At 41.5% G+C, this 19,858-nt stretch overlaps 1 protein-coding gene across 2 annotated transcripts in view; it reads right to left on the bottom strand.

Annotated features, from left to right (window-relative positions):
• LOC101560467 (zinc finger protein 26-like) overlaps positions 1-3,635 on the bottom strand; it is a 75,855-nt gene extending 72,220 nt beyond the window's left edge. For both annotated transcript variants that reach the window (XM_023716764.1, XM_023716765.1), the window contains exons 1-4: positions 3,381-3,635; positions 2,843-2,931; positions 2,133-2,259; positions 1,238-1,318 (exon numbers count right to left, since the gene is read on the bottom strand). In XM_023716764.1, the coding sequence (XP_023572532.1) occupies positions 1,238-1,318; positions 2,133-2,259; positions 2,843-2,931; positions 3,381-3,405 (322 nt within the window). In that variant the 5' untranslated portion in view covers positions 3,406-3,635. The remainder of the gene's footprint in view (positions 1-1,237; positions 1,319-2,132; positions 2,260-2,842; positions 2,932-3,380) is intronic.
• Positions 3,636-19,858: the final 16,223 nt, after the last annotated feature.

Below are 19,858 nucleotides of genomic sequence, written 5' to 3'. Positions count from 1 at the left end.
TGGAGGGGTAGCTAAGTGGCAGAGAAGTGCTGAGTTCAGCCCCAAGAAGTAGGATTCTTGAAAAAAATCTATTTGTTTTAAACATAAACATAGCCAGGTGTGGTGTTACCATGTTTATAATCCTAGGACTCAAGAGGCTGAGGCAGGAGGATCACTGTGAATTTGAGGCCAGCCTGAACTACACAATGAGAACCTATCTCCAAATGAATAGACTAGAATAATAAAATAAAATAAAAATAAACATAATGGAGTCAAAATAACTTTTACGACTTAAGAGTGAAAATTTAGCAATGACAAGGTCACAATTTTGTTAAATAGAGTCTGTGAAAATTAACACCATGATAAATAATAAATACAATATATGTTATTAGGGGCAAAAAACAAAAGTATTGGAACACTGAAAATAAACTGGGCACAGTAGTGCATAGCTCTATGATCCCAGCTAAATGGGAGGACAAAAAGGGAAGATCTATAAAGCTTGAAGCCAGCCCTGGAAACTCAGCAGGACACTGTTGCAAAACAAACACATAAACAAGAATGGGATTGTAGTTCAGTAGTAGAGCACTTGCCTCAAATAGGTGAGGCCTTAGCTTAATCCTCGATATCCCAAAAAGAAAAATGGAAAGAGGAAAGGAAAGAAAAGGAAAGAAATATGAAAATAATAAAGCTGAAGAAACACAGTATGACATTTCCTGAGATTATATAACATTGGAAAAGACAAAAAAAAGAACCAGAGGTAAAGAATTTCTAGGAGGCTCTATTATTGTCTGCATCTAGCTAGATGTCCTCACAGTGGACTTAAGTACTTATAGGTGGGGCTTTTGGAAGGGGGCTGGACCATGGATTAAGTATGATAAGTGATAACTAGGATTAACATTCTGATTGGTTTTAGCATAGTTCTAGGTGTGAACAGGAAGACCTGCCCTGGGTATGGGTGGCACCAACCAATGTTCCTACAGTATGAATGCAATATAAAGAAAAAGAAAGGCTATGTGCTTCCTGCCTACTCTACCATGGACTGTTCCTCCTCTGCCATACTGCCCTGCCTTAAAGCTAGCTGATCATGGACTGAAATCTCTACAAACTGTAAACTAAAAATGAACCTTAATCCCTTTAACTTGTGTCAGACTGTTTGTCCCAATAACAAGAAAGTAACTAAAAGACAAGTTCCCACTCTATACTCCAAACAAACTGAAGCTATCATCACAGTACTGGATTATTATTCACAAGCACTCACCTTGGAGAACTCCTTTCTGCCCTGTCACCAATTCTCCTTTCGAGTAAGACACGGGACTGTGTTTGATAGGTGTCTGACATCCTGCCCACAGCAAAGATACATTCATGAAGCAATGACAAAGCTTTCTATGATTTAGGTCTATAATCGACTGAAAACAATGAACTATCTCAAGCAGATTAAATTAGACAAGGCCTCATTGTGTGATCCCAAAATTGGTAATCTTTGACCCCAAACTCCTGATGCCATGATCACATTTACAAAGCTCTAACATTTTAATCAACTGGGGCGGGGGGGCGGGGAGAGTAAATCACAGAAACCTCTGTCAGGTAACAAACTAAACCAGTTGATTGGGAATGTAGTTTAGTAGCGGAGATCTTCCTAGCATGAGTCAGGGCCCAGGTCCCATTCCCAGTTCAACAGAAAAATAGACCAGTTACTCATAAATATTAGAGTGAGCCAGGTGTGGTAGCACACACCTGTAATCCTAGCACTCATGACATTGAGGCAGGAGGATTGCTGAGTTTCAGGCCAGCTGAGCTACATAGTGAATTCAAAACCATCCACATAACCAAAGATGATCAAAAATTTAAGCACAACCTGAGTAACAGCAACTTAGACTACACTTCAAAGTTAAAAGAAAAAAATTGCTTTTTGTTTTTTTAGGATTAGAGATGTAGCTCAGTACAAAAGCCCTGGGTTCAATACCCAGTGCCACAAGAAATTTTTAAGTTAAAAAAAAACATAAAAAAAAAAAAAAACCTGACAGATTAAAGTTTATTAGGGAAGAGATTACTTTTATTCACAGCTATCAGAGCTGACCACTTGGCTCCTGAACAAAGTAACTACATAAATGCACCTATTCTAGAGGAGGCTACAGGAAATTTGACAGTCGTACCTACTGTGGCCAGCTTCTGCAAGTTCTTCACCATTACATCACTATGTATGCTTCTCTGTGTTGGGTTCATTAAAGGTTCTTCCAGGTGGGTGCCATCTACAGCCACATCCTCAATGGTCCCTGAATCCTAAACAACATACATGCTGTCTTGAACCAAGTAATAAATATCTGCACCAAGTTTCAGCGTAAAGAAAGGGGGCACTCAATACCTATTGATGTGAATTCTCACTATCAATGCCAAGGTTCAGTGGCCCCCGAACTCTTCTCTGCACCCCCACTCTCTAATCTGCTCTGCTCACAGCTTCAATGCTACCAACGCCACATCTCAAACACAAACTCATCTCACAGTCATCCAATTACTTTTCCTTTGCACTGCATACATTTAATATATGGTAACAGATGAATGAAGTCTTCTGAGAAAACAGTACCTTCCTTTTATATACTTGAGAACACTGGGCATTGAAAGACAACACAATTGGTGCCATGAGATTCAAATTACTTGGTAATTACTAAAAAGCTGCAATAACTTTTAAGGCAATCAGTCACCAATGTGAAAGGCTTCACTTCCTGGAAAAATTCAACTAGAGACTCAGTCCTTGTGTTAGGCTTTCCTTTCTTTCAGAAGCCCTGCAGACAAGTCTGCCAATATGAAAATGTGCTTGCTTGGTAACTGTAATGTGAGTGTGTTGAATGAAATACAGGCTCCATACTTGATAATTTTTCACGGAGTCAGCCACTGTCCCTTCTGTCTCTATCCCTTCTTCGTGACTGTAGACTGGGTCCCCATAAAGTAGACCTCCTGGAAGAGAGTGAAGACATAACAACTCAGAGCTGACCAAAAGCCCATATTCACAGTATATAGACACCTTTCTATCCTACTTCCAAATCCCCACATAATCAGAAGAACTAAGATACAAAATCCTTAGGAACACAGTGCCACTTACACCCAAAAATGTGATGGCAAGCCATACAGTCAGGAAAGTACACTGGTCTCACTTCACAAGTAAGGAGATAAACTCTGAGATTATAATTTCCCCACGGCAACAGAACTCATGAATGTGATCATACAGTGCCTCTTCCCAGAGAAGCCACTCCAGGGGGCTGACCTCTGCACACAGCACTCTGGCGCTGCATTGCAGCGCCTCAGGAATGGACCCACAGCATGGCTATTCTAGCCCACACCACTGGGCTCTGTAGCATGCAGGGACGCCTAAAGCCAATTCTCTGGAAAACAACAACAGGACTTACCATGGGACAAGTTGGTAACATCCATCCTGTAAGTGTGATGATGAAGTACGTGTGATCACACCCTTCTGTGAGCCCAAGACACGTCAGGGCAGCGTAGGAATCTCAAGTGGACAGTGGCAGCAGCTATTCCTTTTTACACAGGGTTATAGAGACTCCTGTTGACACTCATTTAATCAAGAAGCTTTACTAGGGCTGGGGAGATGGAATTCAGTGGAATAAGCACTTCCCTGGCAAGCGCGAGGGCCTGAGTTCAATCCCCGGTTCCGCCAAAAAACAAAAACAAAACAAAAAGAAAAAGAAAAACAAAAGAAGCTTTACTTAGCAGTTTTCAAACAACATCAATTAGCTTTCTGCTGGCAACACATGAAACATCCCTAAAGTGGGACAAACCCTTTAACATCAGACAGTAATACTGCCATGTAATGAACAACACTCTGTACGGTCCATGATATTGACAGCTTATATATACATATATATAATTATGCATATACAATAGCTCCATTATATCCATTATCTTATTTGAATAATCCTTCACAGCAGATAATCACTATTTAGTGACAAAAAACAAACAAATAAACCCAGCTTGAGATTCCAATAATGAGGAAATAGAGAATCCAGATAAAGTATGCCTCTGAATCCTCAACAGTGGTTGTAAAGACATCAGAACCAACATGGACTCTGGAACTGACACCTGGGATACTTGAGTGTAATGTTCTACCGTTACAAGTAAGGTATTAAGAACCAGCATGCCGAGAATTTCCAAACACATCAGAATACATCTCGACCATGGGAATCTATCCCTGCAGGTGCTCAGGGCAGAAAGCACCAAAACGCCCAATACTTGCAGATCTGGTGAGTCTTCTCAGTGACACACCTTACACCCTTACTGATGGACTTGTCCCAGGAACTTCTGCTTCTACTTTTTATTTAACATCTAGTTTTCATATAAAGAAAATTTTAAAATGCAGTAAAGAGCACCACTGAAAGAATATATGATCTTCCAGACAGTCTTTGAAAATGTAGCCATAGGACAAAAATGAAAAAGAGTACAGAAACTTTATGTAATGTATAGGAAAGTAAAATAAAAACAGTGAATTCTCTCTTCATAAGACAGTAGAAAAAAGACAGTAAGGTAGAAATAGCACTTTAAAGTTAACTATTTATTTATTTATTTATTTATTGTGGCACAGTGATCAAACTCCAGACCTTGTATACGCCAGTCTGGCACTTATGCAGCTGAGCTGTCCCCCTGGCCCTTAAACAGCACTTTAAAAACCAAGGCTGGGTGAAGGTGCACACTTGTAATCCCACCTTTTTGTGGAGGCTAAGGCAGGAAGACCTGAATTTCAATGCCAGCTACACAATACACTTCTGAAAATAAAAAAATTAAAAGGTCTGGTTTGCAGGTCCGAATGAAGTCTTCCATTACATCTCCAGTACAGCAAGAAAAAACACAAAGAGGCATTCTCTGTGCCTTAGTTGCAAAGCCCTGGCCTACAAGAAAAGGCCCCACCAGAAGCCCCACCTTCCAACTCCAGTACTATAAAAGGTATAAAAAATTTCCCACATCTGTGAAAAGTAACAGTATATTTATACAGGAGATTTACAGTTCTCAAAAACAAAACAAAAATCAATCTTCACCGGAACAGAACAGTGTCACAGCCAGACATTCAAAAATAAAAAACAAGGCTAAGCATTAGAGCACATGCACAATACATGTGAATCTGTAAATTCGTTCACTAGTACCACAGGTAAAGAAAAACTCAAATGCAAGAAGAGCACCCTAAACGCAAGAGAAATCAGACTTCTACTAGAGAATTCACAGGACAGAGTGGGAGAATACATTACAGCTACATTCTAAAAGAGTAACAGTGGGCCAGGGAGATAGCTCAGCAGCATAAGCACCTGCACTGCAAGTGCAAGGTCCTGAGTTCAAACCCCAGTACCGCAAAAAAAAAAGTTATAGCTATCCTTCACATAACCTTCCAAAAATTAAAGAGAAAATACTTCCTAAACTCACTTTAAGAGGTCAGCAGTACTGTGTTATACTAAAGCCAGAGAAGGATGCTAAGGAAAAAAAAAAAAGAAAAAAAAATTATACATATATATATATATATATATATATATATATGAATTGGCCATGTGGCACACTCCATGGTCGCAGCACCCTCAGAGACTAAGACAGGAGGACCACTAATTCGAGGTCAGCTTTAATAAAGATGCAAAACACTTCACCAAAATTACTCTCAAATTCAATAGAACATTAAGGGGCCAGGGAGGTGGCTCAGCCGCACTGGCAAGCACAAAGTCCTGAGTCAGATCTCTGGCTGCATAAAAAAATTTTAGAAAGAACATTATAAGGATCATTCTCAGCCAGGGTTGGTGGTGTTCACCTGTAATCCTAGCTACTTGACAGGCTGAATTAGGAGAATCACAAATTCAAGGCCAGTCTGGGTAACTTACTGAGATCCTATCCCAAAAAAATAAAAAGGACTGGGAGGACTGGGGATGTAGCTCAGTGGTAGAGCATGCTAGCTTCAATCCCTAGCACCTATAAAAATAGCAACAACAAAATTTATAATGAAGTGAAATTTATCCTTAAGATGAGGCACAAATGCTGCATCTGAAACATCCAAAGGAGTTTTCAGCTTTAAAAAAAAAAAAGCTGGAGCTACACTATCTACGCAGTTTGACTATCAAAAGGCTGCAAAAGCTTAAGCACTAGAATAAAAACACAGTCCAGTGGCACAAAAAGAATACCCTAAATGACATTCCATGTCCACTCATTTGCAAAGCATCTACTGGATAAACAGCTTAATTTCAAAAAAGAATTACTGTGCATAGCCACTGTGGAAGATACTATGGAAGTTCCTCAAAAATTAAAAATAGAACTACCATGTACTACAGCAGTTCCTCTGAGTTTATGTCCATTCAACAGGATGTTACAGAGACATTAACACTACAGATGCTGCAGCACTAATCCAAATGGACAAAACACTTCAACAACCTATGTGCCACCAATAAAGAAAATCATACAAAAAATAAGGTATATGTGCTATTATTTAGCTAAAGAAGAAATTATGTCTTGTTCCAACATAGATGAACCTAGAGGACATTATGGCAAGCCAGACACAGAAAAAAAAAAGACCAATCAAGCCAGGCATAGTGGCACACACCTGTAATTCTAGCATTTAGGAGGCTGAGGCAAAAAAGGTCATTGTGAGTTCAAGACCAGCCTGGTCTACAAAGTGAGCTCAAACCCAGCCTGAACTGAGTAGGGAGACCCTGCCTTAAAAAAAGAAAAAGACCAATTGAGATCATCTGAGCAGAGTGTAAAATCTCACAGAAACAGTAAAATAATGGTTACCACTGCCTGAAAGTGAGTGCTTGAGAAATGTTGGTGAGAGGACCCAAAATGTGGGCAGGACAGGACGTTAACAGGTGTTGTACATTACAGTGACTGCTATTCACAGCAATACACTGAAAAGTTGATAAAAGCAGGTTTTTAATTTTTCTTAACCACACACAAAATAATGCATGATAAAGGCTGGACTTCCTCAGACCATGATTTAAACAGATATAAAACTGAACGTACACCATAAATATATGTAATATATGTAAACCACAACAAAACAAAACACCAGCATAACCAAACATGTCAGCCTAAGCCCTGCACTGGCAAAGGAACACATCCAACTCTCATCTACATGCCAAGCCTACCAGGAACTGAGCGCGAGGGCCCACTGGGAAGTTATTGGAGTGTCTTGGCATGAGAGTCGAACCCTTGGCTTGTCTGGGCTGCACTGAGTGAAGTGGTCTTGGGCCACACGTAGAAATATATAGTAAACATAGTTAAATATCAAACCTCTATTTTTTAATATTTAACTTACTAATATTAACTTACTAAATTACTTTGAACTAATTAAAAAACTTCATGAACACAGAAAGCCTAACTGTAATAATTAAAACCTACAGATCTGCTTAATGTAAATGTCTGTCTTCTAACACTCACATATGGGTAGGATGACATTCCCAGTGGTCACTGCCTTTCATTCACTAAACCACACAAGCACACGTAACTTAGTACACTGACACATGCACATTTCAGTTCAACTGCGTGTGGCAGAGGGAAGAGATGGAATCAGAACAAAGCATCCTGTTTTTACCTACATAGTCCTTGCTCAAACACACTGCTATTGAGCCACAAAAATTTTTTCTAAAAATGACAAGATAATGAACATTAAGAGTTTGATAGCGTGACATTATTTGCTGTCAAGAGCTGCATACAGCTCATGAGCCAGGGGTTGCACATACCTGGTCTAAAGGAACACAAAAAGGATTCTCAATGCTGTATGTGATTATCCACGTTTCACAGCCAGGGATGACAAGAAAAGAAATATGTGGCCAGACCAGCCTTACAACACTGCTGCACCTAACTGCAAGAGCCAGGTGCTTGGAAAGTGTGAAGATGCTCACATCAAGAAATGACACATTTGCCAATTAACAGGCACATACACGTCCGGGCCCTTTTTTATTCTTTATATGGTAACAGGTCTCACTAAGACACTGACACTATACTAGAACTTTGGATTCTTCTGTCTCAGTCCCCCAGAGTGCTACAATTATAGACATGTACTACCATGCCTAGCTGTGCAACATCGTCATACAAACTGGGGTGTCTAACACTTGTCCCTTGGGTTATATAAATGCTAAAGTTGAGTGGGAGATGTTAAAGCTGACCTAACCATCAGAGGTAAACTTTCAAAAACATGCCAAATAGTAAAATTCCATTATTAGAGTTTTAGAACCTAGCCCTCAAGGAGGTGACAGACAGGAAATCAGCCCTACCATCTCTGGATTGCAGGGAATCTTGGGACCAGGTTATGTCATGGAAAAACCTTTGCTTCCTGGCTCATTCCTTACGGGCTTTCTCCTATCTGTGCACATAGAGGAGGCAACGCTGAATAGCACAAGCCCCTCCTTCCCAGCTCACATTCAGTCAAAAGCCATCATCAGTCACTGAGTCCATCTAAGAAGACTTCATAGCTTGTTACAGAACAGGCAATGTTTCTTGCAGCTTTTTTTTTTTTTTTTTTTTTTTTTTTTTGCAGAACCAGGGATTGAACTCAGGTCCTTGTACTTGCCAGGCAAGCGCTTATTCAACTGAGCTATCTCCCTGGCCCTGCTTGCAGCTTTTAAATATGATTTAAAGTTGGTATGGAGGAACACACTGTAATCCCAGCACTCAGGAGGTCAGGACAAGAGGATCCTTATGAGGATTTGAGGCCAGCCTGGGCTATGTAGTGAGTTCGGGGCCAGCATGAAATACACAGTGAGACCCTGTCTCAAAAGAAACAATAACAGAGCCAGAGCTATACAGCACACCAGTACAGTACCTGCCTGGCAAGTGCAAGGTCCTGAGTTCAATTCCCAGTACCAAAAAAAAAAAAAAAAAAAAACAAGGAAAAGAAAGGCATAGCTTGAAAGGGTTATGTGATGGTATTGGTTTGCTTTAAGGATCTGATTTTGTCAACGCTTTTTCCCTCCAGTACCAATGCGGGCAGCCTGTACCATACTTGTCTAGCATGAGAGAGGTCCTGGATTCAACCTCCAGTGCTCCAAGCCTAAATGAAAATGGAAGTCATATGTGAATAAAGAACGACAGGGGCCAGGGAGATAGCCCAGGAGATTAAGCACCTGCCTGGCAAGAGCAAGGTTCTGAGTTCAATTCCTGGTACCACAAAAAAAAAAAAAAAAAACCCACCCAAAACTACAGACAGCTGGGTGTGGTGGAGCATACTTATAATCCCAGCACTGTGGGAGGGTAAGGCAGAAGGATCGCTGTAAGTTTGAGGCTAGCCTGGGCAACTTGACCACTTGAGAGACCCTTTCTCAACACACACACACAAACACACACACACACACACACACACACACACACACACCCTAACACATACTGGGTTTTGTCAGGAAAAAAAAAGTGTAGAATGAGAAAAGAAAGGCATAGGTGTTGTGCATATGTATCTGGGCCACAATACAAATATGTCTCCACAAACAATTCCTTTTAAAACAGCCATACAATAGCCTTGCCCTGACTTTCATTTGTAACGTTTTTAAAACTCAATTCTACTGCATAAAGGCAAGAGGACACCTCAAAGATATATGATTCCAGCGATCTGATCTTAGATGGCAGGGGTAAGATAAAAAATTTATAAAAATAAATCTAGGCAAAATAAACAGCTGCAGCCATTGATTCAACTTTTTTGTCTTTTTGAGGGTCTCACTATGCAGTTCAAGTTGACCTTAAATTAACTATGTAGCTCAGGATAGCCTCAAACCTTCATGAGGATCCTCCTGTCCTGGCCGCCTGAGTGCTGGGGTTACAGATGTGCACCAACATACCCAGCTTTCAACCTACTTTTTTTTTTTTTTTGGCGGAACAGGGGATTGAACTCAGGCCCTTGAGCTTGCCAGGCAAGCACTTATTCTACTGAGCCCCTCAACCTACTTTTATTTAAAAAGATTATTTGTGGAGAACTATCATGTCTGTTAATTAAGACTAATTCTTTGGGATTATTCAGGGAGATGAAAGTTCTGATTGAAATATTTTCTAATTTTTGGGGCCGGGGAGATGGCTCCGTGGAATAAGCACTTCCCTGGCAAGCACAAGGGCCTGAGTTCAATCCCTGGTTCCACCAAAAAGATAAATAAAATAAAATAAAATAAAATAATGAAATATTTTCTAAACTATAGGATTGTTTATTTTGAAAAATGAAAAGACATCTAAATTATTAGTAACCTCTGTACTTCTGAAGGAAAAAAGAAATGCTCCAGTAATGCCTACTATTTGTGGCTGTAGTAATATAAAGGCATATAGTTACATTTTCTGTAACCCAAGCAATTCCCGAGGGCTTTTGTTTTGTTTCCTGAAGAGTTGACCTTATACGATAACTAATTTATAGTAAATGCTCAGGGTATCTATGACTGCTGCAGGTTTTGCCAAGTGTGCCAATTTTAGGATCTTTTCCCTTCACTGAGGACATACTGAGTAAAGAATGAAAAGCAGTATTCCACTGTGCGGCACCAAGCATGGCGCTCAGCAGACCACTTGTACGATTCACAGCTCCCACTGTCCTCTCCAGTTCATCTCAAGGGGCTCTTAGACTGCCAAGAGATCTGGACAAGAGAGGACGCCCTCCAGGTCCTTGCCATCTGCCAATGGACTAAAAAGAGGCCATTCTTTCTTGAAAGCTCCTTGAGCCGAATTCACCAGAAGCCTTAGATTTTGCCTTGATGCTCTAGAAAGACCACAGTGGCCTTGAAAAACCTGTGGGGGACCTAGGAGCCAGAGCATAACACACAGCTGGCTCCGAATCTGAGACCCTGTTTCCAGAAGAGCCCAGTCACAGCTCTTATTAATGATGCGTGATGTGAGGCTGAGAGGACAATGCACTCCCCATCAGACAATGGGACAATGAAAGGCCACCATAGATGATTAGGAGACTGCAGAAGGTATGAAAAGCTGCCAAACATCGACAGTGCAAGACACCCTGTTGACTTTAAATTGTAAGTGCAATTTATAAATGATGAGCATGTTCTCAGAACCCAAACAGCAGATGGTGAACTGTAAACAAGACAGATAAACACGCCTGGAGACGGATGCTATGCATATGACATCCTACCTGTGGTCCTGGAGAAGACCACAGTGGATTCACTCTGGATGTTGTCTTCAAAGACTGTGTGCGATGAAAGTGCCAGGTAAAGGTGTCAGGGGCAGGCGGGGCAGGTAAATGGGATCTCTTCCCACGTGGACGCGCACTGCGTCTAGGAGGCTGACAAGACAACGAGCACAAGACGTTACCAAGCGGAAGCACGACATGGTGGACAGCTGCTGACTACACAGAATCGGCAGCTTTCATTGTATGAATGCTGGTTACATAGAACTCCATGGACAGAACCGCAATATGAAGGCTATATTGATTCACTATCAGTAAAAAGCGAGAATTTACTATGAGTGCCATTTACCTATTCATTTATTTTCAGATTTAAGAACAAGCAATGAGAAGCTGGGGATTTAGCTCAGCTATATCAGCATTTGCCAAATACAGGCAAGGTCATAGGTTGTTTTCTGTTTTTTAAAGATTTTCCATCTCTTTTTTTATTTTATTTGTGTGTGTGTGTGTGTGTGTGTGTGTGTGTGTCCAGCTCAGCCCACCAGGGGGCGGGGCTGGCTGGCATGTGGTGCTGGGGGATTGAACCGCGGTCCCTGTGCTTTGCTAAGCTTGTTCTAAGTAGGTGCTGTAGACCACTGAGCCATCTCACCAGCCCCAGGGCCATGGGTTTTAACACCAGGAAAAAAAGATAGTCTGGCCAAAAAGAGAGAACAGTTGTGATAGTCCCCCATTTATTAAGTTTCATATAACAAGCTTTGTTTTGATTTGTTTTTCTGTGGTACCTGGGATCAAACTCAGGGCTTTATACATGAGACAGGCACCCTACACACTGAGTTACACTCTAGCCCTTATGGAACAGCTAATCCTTTAAGAGTCTGCATTAACTTACTTAGGGCCATATTAACTATTGTAATTAGGGTCCCTGAAGTTTCACTTATCAAACCAATTGTGAACAATGGGAATAAAATAACTAATTAAAGGCCAGTCTGCATAACTTAACAACTGTCTCAAAATTTTTTTAAAAAGCTTAAAAAAAAAAAAAAAGACTTGAGGCTATAACTACATTCAGCATCCCTAGGTTCAAAGCCAGTACTGCCACAGAAAATAGCAGGTTCCCAGGTATACCTACGCTTTAAGCAACAATACCAAAATTGATGTATTTTTATCAATTAATGGATTTTAACAAACATAAATGTTAACTATGCAGGTACAAAATCCAAACTGTTGCTCCATCTTTTCTTACATCTAAATTTGGTACATAAATTTTGGAGTTTCAACAAAATCAGAATACGTAACTTAAAGTATTTCTCCAATATATAGTTCGTCATACACTTCACATTATTTAACTTAAAATATTCTAGCACATACATAAATCAATTAAATTTCTTTTTCTTCCCTGGTACCTAGGGGTTTGACATTAGCTAACTAATTAATCTCTGGTTACCATTTTCTTTGCTCAACCTAGCATTTGCACAGAAGGTAACATTTAATGTTCCTTTTCATCTCACTTGGGCTCAACACCACTTAAATGACAATCTTTGCCCTCCTTCTTTTTGCTTCAGGCTTCTAGCCAAAGTCAATGCCTGGTCTGGTCTATTGCGTGGGTTCACACCTAACATTTTGCTTTCAATGTGAGTTGTTTTTTCAAACTATAACTTCAGTGTTCAGTTTTAATGACAGCACGTACTCTGTAATAAATAAGTGGGGGTGCTAGGGATTCAGCGCAGCAGCAGAACACTTGCCTAGCAAGCTGGAAGCCCCAGGTTTGGTCCCTGGCACCAAAAACAAACAAACAAACAAACAACTCAACTAAAACCTAATTACAAAAAAAAGTAAATGAAGCAATCAAGCAAGTAACTGGGTTCTGGCTGGGTGTAGTGGCAGACACTTGGAATCCCAGCACATGGCAGGCTGAGGCAGGGCGGTCCCTTCAAGTTTGATGCCAGCCTCAGCTACATACTGCATTCAAGGCCAGCATTCTCTGTATAGCAAGACCCTGTCTTCAAAAAACAAAAACAGTAACAATAATAAGTAAATAAGTAAATGAATGAGTTTTGGGTCACAGTTTAGGCATCTGGTCTCTATGCGGTTCACCACCACTCCCCTAGAAGGACACTCATCCACATGGTTACTGTTTCCCCCTCCTTTCTGATTTTCATATGTATTATCTTCTAAAACAAACCAGGAAGCTAACAGTTTTCTTAGAGATTTAAACATTTTCTCTCTGGCTATGTAACTCACAAGCTCTTCAGAGCCTGAGCAGCCAAATCGCCTCCCTCTCTTGAGGGCTATTATCAACCCTGAAGTGCTGTCCACATCAGCAAAACACCTAACAGGGCAACAGCAGCATCAAATCGGTCTTTATTTTGTGGTCATTAACACAAAAAACCATTTAGCATAGCAACAGCTAACCGGTTGAAAGTCCTGGAGCACATTAACCAGGAGACACATTATCACAGATAAAGTGAGAAGTATCTTGCAGAGTCACAGATGGATGGGAATCAAAGTGCTGCTCCTCTCTTCTCCCCAGGGAGTCCCCCCTCAGTCCACCCACGTGGATCTGGCATCACCCATGGGGCTAGGGGAGAAAAGAGCAACAGCAGCAAGGAAGGTAGCAGAGAAGGCTCCACTCACACCTCGCTGGAACAGACTCAAGCTCTGGTGGATGTGCATTTTGACTAGCTATGCTTCTGGGGGTACCATCTGTGCCCTTAAAATGCCCAACCCCTACCACTGGCATCTAAAGCGTTGTTCTTACCACAAAGGAAGCATAACAAGAGAACACAGCTTCACAAGCAACTAGTCTCATCACAGTCAGGAGCAGTTGATCAAATCAAAAGGTGCAACTGCTCACTGAGCACTCAGTTACAAGGCCAAATAGCACACACAGCACTCTGACCGAAGAGATTCTTTCTCACAAGATGAAGGTTACCCTCTCAATCAGACTGAATCAGGAGGCTTCACAAGCAACTATCTTGCAGTAAAGTGAGGAGATACATATCCAAACTGCTTCCAGTTCCAGCAACTTGACTACTGAAGGTCTGGAGATCTTAGTTCCTAATTAGGCAAAAGTAGCTCCAATACATTTGGGTCATTCTGACTTCACATACCAACAAGCTAGGAGGTGAAAGTGTGCAGATTCAACTCTATCTCCTTTGCATGTGAATATGAATACTATTAAAGGATGTAATTTTGTCTTTATATAAAATACTTGGTCAGAATCTGACTAAATTTTAAGAGTGGGGGCAGGGGAGACAGGTAGGGCCAGGGAGATAGCTCAGTAGAATAAGTGCTCACCTGGCAAGCGCAAGGTCCTGAGTTCAATCCCCGGTACTGCCAGATAGACAGCTAGACAGACAGACAGACAGACTGACTGACTGACTGACTGATTGATTTTAGGAGTGATTAGCATGCAAGGATCAGAATCTTCTCAGGGAGAAATGCCGACTTGATGCATGATGAGGAACCTCATGTGCTCAGAGTGCACAAAGCATGGTAAACAGCCAAGAGCAGGCGGTGCCAGGCACCAGTTTATTTATCTAGCTCCAATTCTAATACCAATTTCAACATGGAACATAGATCATATTCTTTATACAGATGCCAAACTTGGCACATGAAAGTGCATCATGAGACGGCTCCCATTTTAAGCTTCACCTAAGTTATCAGAGACCCAGTGGTATTTTATCTCCTATGGCCAGGTTAAAGCTTCCCTTCCAGTAGGTGGATGTTCAAGAAGAAGGGGGTGGTGAACGAAAGCAAGAGACAGGAAAAGGAATATTGTGGGAGGGTCCTGCTTCAAGGTTGTATATGGTGAGATTTTTGGACTTATGTGCAAACATGAGAAGTATATAATTCTTTATCCTATTTTTAAAATATAATCTAATTTTTAAATGTGTTTATCATATTATGCAGGGACTTAAAGTTCAACATATCAATACTTGAGGAAAAATACCTGTTCCTTATTATGCCTAAGATGTTTGAAATGCAGTGAGATAGTGAGGTTAAGCTTAATAGCCTAAATCATTTGATAATAACAATAAGCTTGTCTTCTGGATGGTTAACAACCTAAGTTTGCAGACCAAAATTAGAGAAAAAGGAGGGCTACAAGAAAAGCCAACATTTTGGCCCTAACCTTCTAAGGTCAATCAAGACTCAGGACATATGAGAACTTGTACTGTAACGTCATGTACCTCAGTAGTGTCCCAAATTTTCTGATCAAGAAGATTATGGGGCCAAAGAGGAAAGTGATCGATGACGTACAGTGTGCCTAAGGAGAGTCACATGGGGAGAAGACACTCTCTCACGCTTTCACAGAGAGCACATTGGCCAAGCAATGGCCGTAACTCATCCACATGGCTGCACTGACAAAGGTTCTACAATCTGAGGTACAGGATCTCAGGATAAATCCTGAGGGGATTTCACTGACCTTCTCAGACCAAAAAGCTACAACTCTTATTGCACAGGTCCTGCTTTACCTTGGTCTTATCCATCCAGTAGAAAAGTATGAAGACGAAATATAGGATGTAATAGCCATGCTGTTATGTTGAGCTGTGGGGGACTCAGGTCAATAATTTCTGACATTGCCGGTTAAACAGAAGACCCAATGCTATTATGGTCTACTGGACTCTTTTAGAATATTTTGCTGAGTTTACACACCTATAATATTCAATAACGGAACTTAGAAAAAATAGGGTATACAGATGAATGTCCATTTTGTATCTGTGTATTCAAAGTGGTTAGGGTAGATATATAGTTGCATTCTCTTAATGAATAGAATGATTTGTTCTAATGGTGTTTGTAAATAGGATCTCAAGTCCGCATCTTGTGTAGCAATTAACCACTAAGAAGAATATATGCAGTGTGTTATTTGTTGAAACTGTACTTCCGATTTGATTTGAAACTGTCTCATTGCTGTTTATCAATAAAATTTTGGAATAAATAAATAAATAAAGCTTCCCTTCCATGCATCCTGCTCATTCTTCATCACATTGCCAAAAGCCCAACACTTCTCACACGTCCTACTGACCAAGATCAAATCTGAGAGCCAATCCCAGAGCCAGGTGGCCACACTTCCCAAGTGTTTCACATTGGCCAACCCACAGCCCCAATGGCAAACCCTGTAGGTCAGTGCATGCCACATAACCTTTCAAAGACACAACCCCTACAGGCAGTGGGACACACACCCATAATCACGGTTACCCAAGAAACTGAGGCAGGAGAGTCCCAAGTTTAATCCCAGCTAGTGCACCTTAACAAGACCCTGTCTCAAAGTGAAGACAATGGAGTGCTAGCTTGCTGTGATGACCCTGTGCTCAATCTACAAAAAAAAAAAAAAAAAAAGAGGAACTGCCCAAAGGCCCCACTTCTCCACGCCTGAGCACTCTACCATTTCTGTATTTCTTGTGGGCCCTTAAAGGCAGCCCTCAAATCTCATGAATGTGTGGGCAATAAAATCTGCTTCACGAATGCTGTGTCCCTGTCTGCATCCCACTTAACCAGAATGTATCTCTCCTGTTCTGGGTAGGGTTAGTACTTACAGTCACATACTAGAAAAGGCCTTTGGAACCAAAAGAGAGAACCCTGCAACTAGTACAGCAAGTGATAAGCATGTCCATGAAGGACACAATGCCAGGCACTCGACTGCTCTCGGCTTCCCTCCTGGTCCTCGCATGCGGCAAGCACCTTTTGCGAGGCTTCCCGGCTGGCAAGGCAGCATCTGTGCCACGCTGCACTGCTGCCTGCTGAAGGATGCAAACTCCCCACCCTGATGTGCAAGGATCTGATCAACTGTCAGCCCCAACAAGACTCAGTCAGGCCACGCTCAACTTCCACCACTCCCTTCAGTCAGAGCAAAGGCCTCACCTGGGTGGACTGACTTGCTAAAAAGGGGTAAGGTAGGCATAGGGTCAGCAGAGTGCGAAAGGAAGACTGGCACAGTGACTCACTAAGCTGCAAATTCAGTCTGAGGTCACCAGGCTTTCTAGCCAAGAGACACACCATTCCCTGGGAAATAATGGCACCAGGGAGATGAGCTGGCTGCCGATGCCGCAGGCTGGGGTCGGCTATCCCTCTGCTGCTTTGTCTCTTCCTCTGGCCCTAATGAGGTCAACCGGGACAGCCTAGAGAGGGAGGGGGCACCTACAACTCAGTTCAGGGAAACCACTCTCAATACAGACCACCTGGACTACCAGGAGCTTGTCAGGGAAGCATTCAATGAGGAAAAAAAAAAATTTAAAAAGAATTAGCCACTGTCTGGATATCTCAATAACCCAAAAGCACTAGAGCACTTCCCCTCCTTCCCCTTCTTCCTTTCATTAGCAAGAGACAGAAATCAAGAACTACCATTTCAGGGAATTTTTAAAATAAAAAAGGGGGAGGAAAGCCTGGCTTAAGGGAGGAAGGGCACGACAATACACACCAAGTACTGACCAAATGCCAGGACTAACAAACAATGCTGCCAGTCTCAGATTTCTTAGTGATTTAAAAACAAAACACCAGGGCCAGCCAGACAGCTCAGAGGACTAAACTGCCTGCTTACGCAGAGTTCAGGCCAGCGACCCCTGAGACTAGGCGTGGTGGCACACGCCTGTAATCCCAGCACTTGGTTTTTTTTTTTTTTTCTGGTACTGGGGATTGAACTCAGGGCCTTGCCCTTGCCAGGCAAGTGCTTATCCTACTGAGCTATCTCCCCAGCCCAATCCCAGCACTTGGGAGGCTGAAAACAGGAGAATCATTACGAGTCCCATCTACATAGTGAGACCCTAAATACATAAAAAAATAAATTTTAAAAAAACACCAAGCACAAAAGAATAAAATGTATTTAAATTACACTTTAACATTTGCTAAAATCTTAAGTAATTTACTCAGCCAGGGGCTCCAATTATAGCTATATCTGGGGATTATATTAAATTTGATTGAATCACAACCATTTTTTTTTATGTTTCAGCTATCTGTGCAGTAGTTTTTCTACAGTTGCTTATGTTTTTGCTAAAAAACGAGCAAATGTATAAAATACTACTTTTGCCATAATTAAGATATTAGTGCCTAAAAAATTAATCATTGTGTCCCCGAAAGTCTTAAAATAGTAAGTACATGAAGCATGCCTCACACTCACTGAAGCCTTGCTTCCATTTCCTGCAGACTCAGCGCCCTGAAACCCATATCAAGTAAGCGCCCTAATATAAAGACATCAATATTTAGAAACTGGCTTGATAAAACTGAATCCATGGATTACCAATTAAGATATATTTTATATGAAGATGGAAAAACTTTTGTCCAGAGATATGAGTCAAAGGTAGGGCATTATCCTAGCCTCTAAGATTCAGAAATAATAATAGTGTAAGTTAAAACAGGGCCTCAAGGATTAATGTTATAACCTGTGCAATTGATTCCAATTTTGTAACTCTGTATGTTTCCACTGTACCTTTATTAACTGTTATAACCTGACATGCGCCGCCATCTTGTTCTGTATGCACCATTCTAAATGCTGTAACTTTCCACTGTGCCCTTTCTCTACTTGAGAACCTGCAATTGGGCCTTTCTCATGCTGTCCTTTGTGCACACCTGAATCTAGTTCCGGCCCAATGCCCTGTTCTTGCCCTCGTTCCCAGCTACAAACTGTCCCCCCACTGAACCTGTTATTGTTCATTAGAAACAGGTAATTTTTCAACTGTAGCCCCTAGATGAACCCTTGACATCAGCTTTTGTGGTTTACTGGTTTAAATACCCACTCCCCTCATCCTCCCGGTGCGCACCTCAGCATCTTGCCAGGGTGTCTGCCACTGGGTACCAGCTAAAATAAACCACTTTTTTTCTTTTCGAGCCTGCCTCATTTTTGAGTTACAACAATTAAAACATGTAAAACTCAGTTCATGAAAAAGAGATTATATCAACTGCTTCTCCATTTCGCAACCCAATTTTGCCTGTTCTTAAACCTGAAAATAAGCCAGTATGGTAAAGCATGCCTGTAACCCCAGAACTCTGGGGAGGGCAGAGGCAGGGGGAATCCAAATAGCCCAGCTTGGGCAATTTAGGGAGACCTTGTTTCAAAAATGTGGGGAATGGACACAAAGGATGTAGCTGAGTGCAAAGGCCCTAGGTTCCATCCACACAATTCAAAAAATATACACATAAAAAATTTAAAAAGGGGCACTGCATGATGGAGTTCTACCATCACAACGCAGTGATCCCATCTATCATGGCCCCAAAAGCACCTCTACAGAAATTACTGGTTCTCTGCAATCAACACTGTAAACACTCTGCTATTGTAAGTTTGGCTACCATACTCTCTGTAGTGACTATTTCAGTGAGCTCTTGGCTGCAGTTTGATGCAACTTCAAAAAGGACAAAATATACCTGGCACAGTGGCATACACTTGTAAGCACGCATTCAGGAGGCTGAGGCAGGAGAATCATGGGTTCACGCCAGCCTAGGCTACATAGTAAAATCTTGCTTTAAAACACAAAGGACACACTCTACCTTCTCCAGGATACCAACAGATCTGTCATCACAACCTTTTATTAAAAACAAGAGCTTGGGCTGGTGAGATGGCTCAGTGGTCTAAAGCACCTACGTAGAACAAGCTAAGCTAAACAAAACACAGGGACCACGGTTCAATCCCCCAGCACCACATGCCAGCCAGCCCCGCCCCCTGGTGGGCTGAGCTGGCCACACACACACACACAAAATAAATAAATAAATAAACATTTTAAAAAAAAAAATCCTCTGAGCTATCTGACCAGCACTTATTTTTTGTTTGATAGTGCCTGACATTGTACTTCTAACTCAACATAGAGCTTTTTACTG

This window comes from Octodon degus, unplaced genomic scaffold (genome assembly GCF_000260255.1).
Source record: "Octodon degus isolate 3935 unplaced genomic scaffold, OctDeg1.0 scaffold00050, whole genome shotgun sequence".
Taxonomy (NCBI): Eukaryota; Metazoa; Chordata; class Mammalia; order Rodentia; family Octodontidae; genus Octodon; species Octodon degus.
Note: the sequence above shows the minus strand (reverse complement) of the source record. Positions and strands in the feature narration are given on the sequence as shown.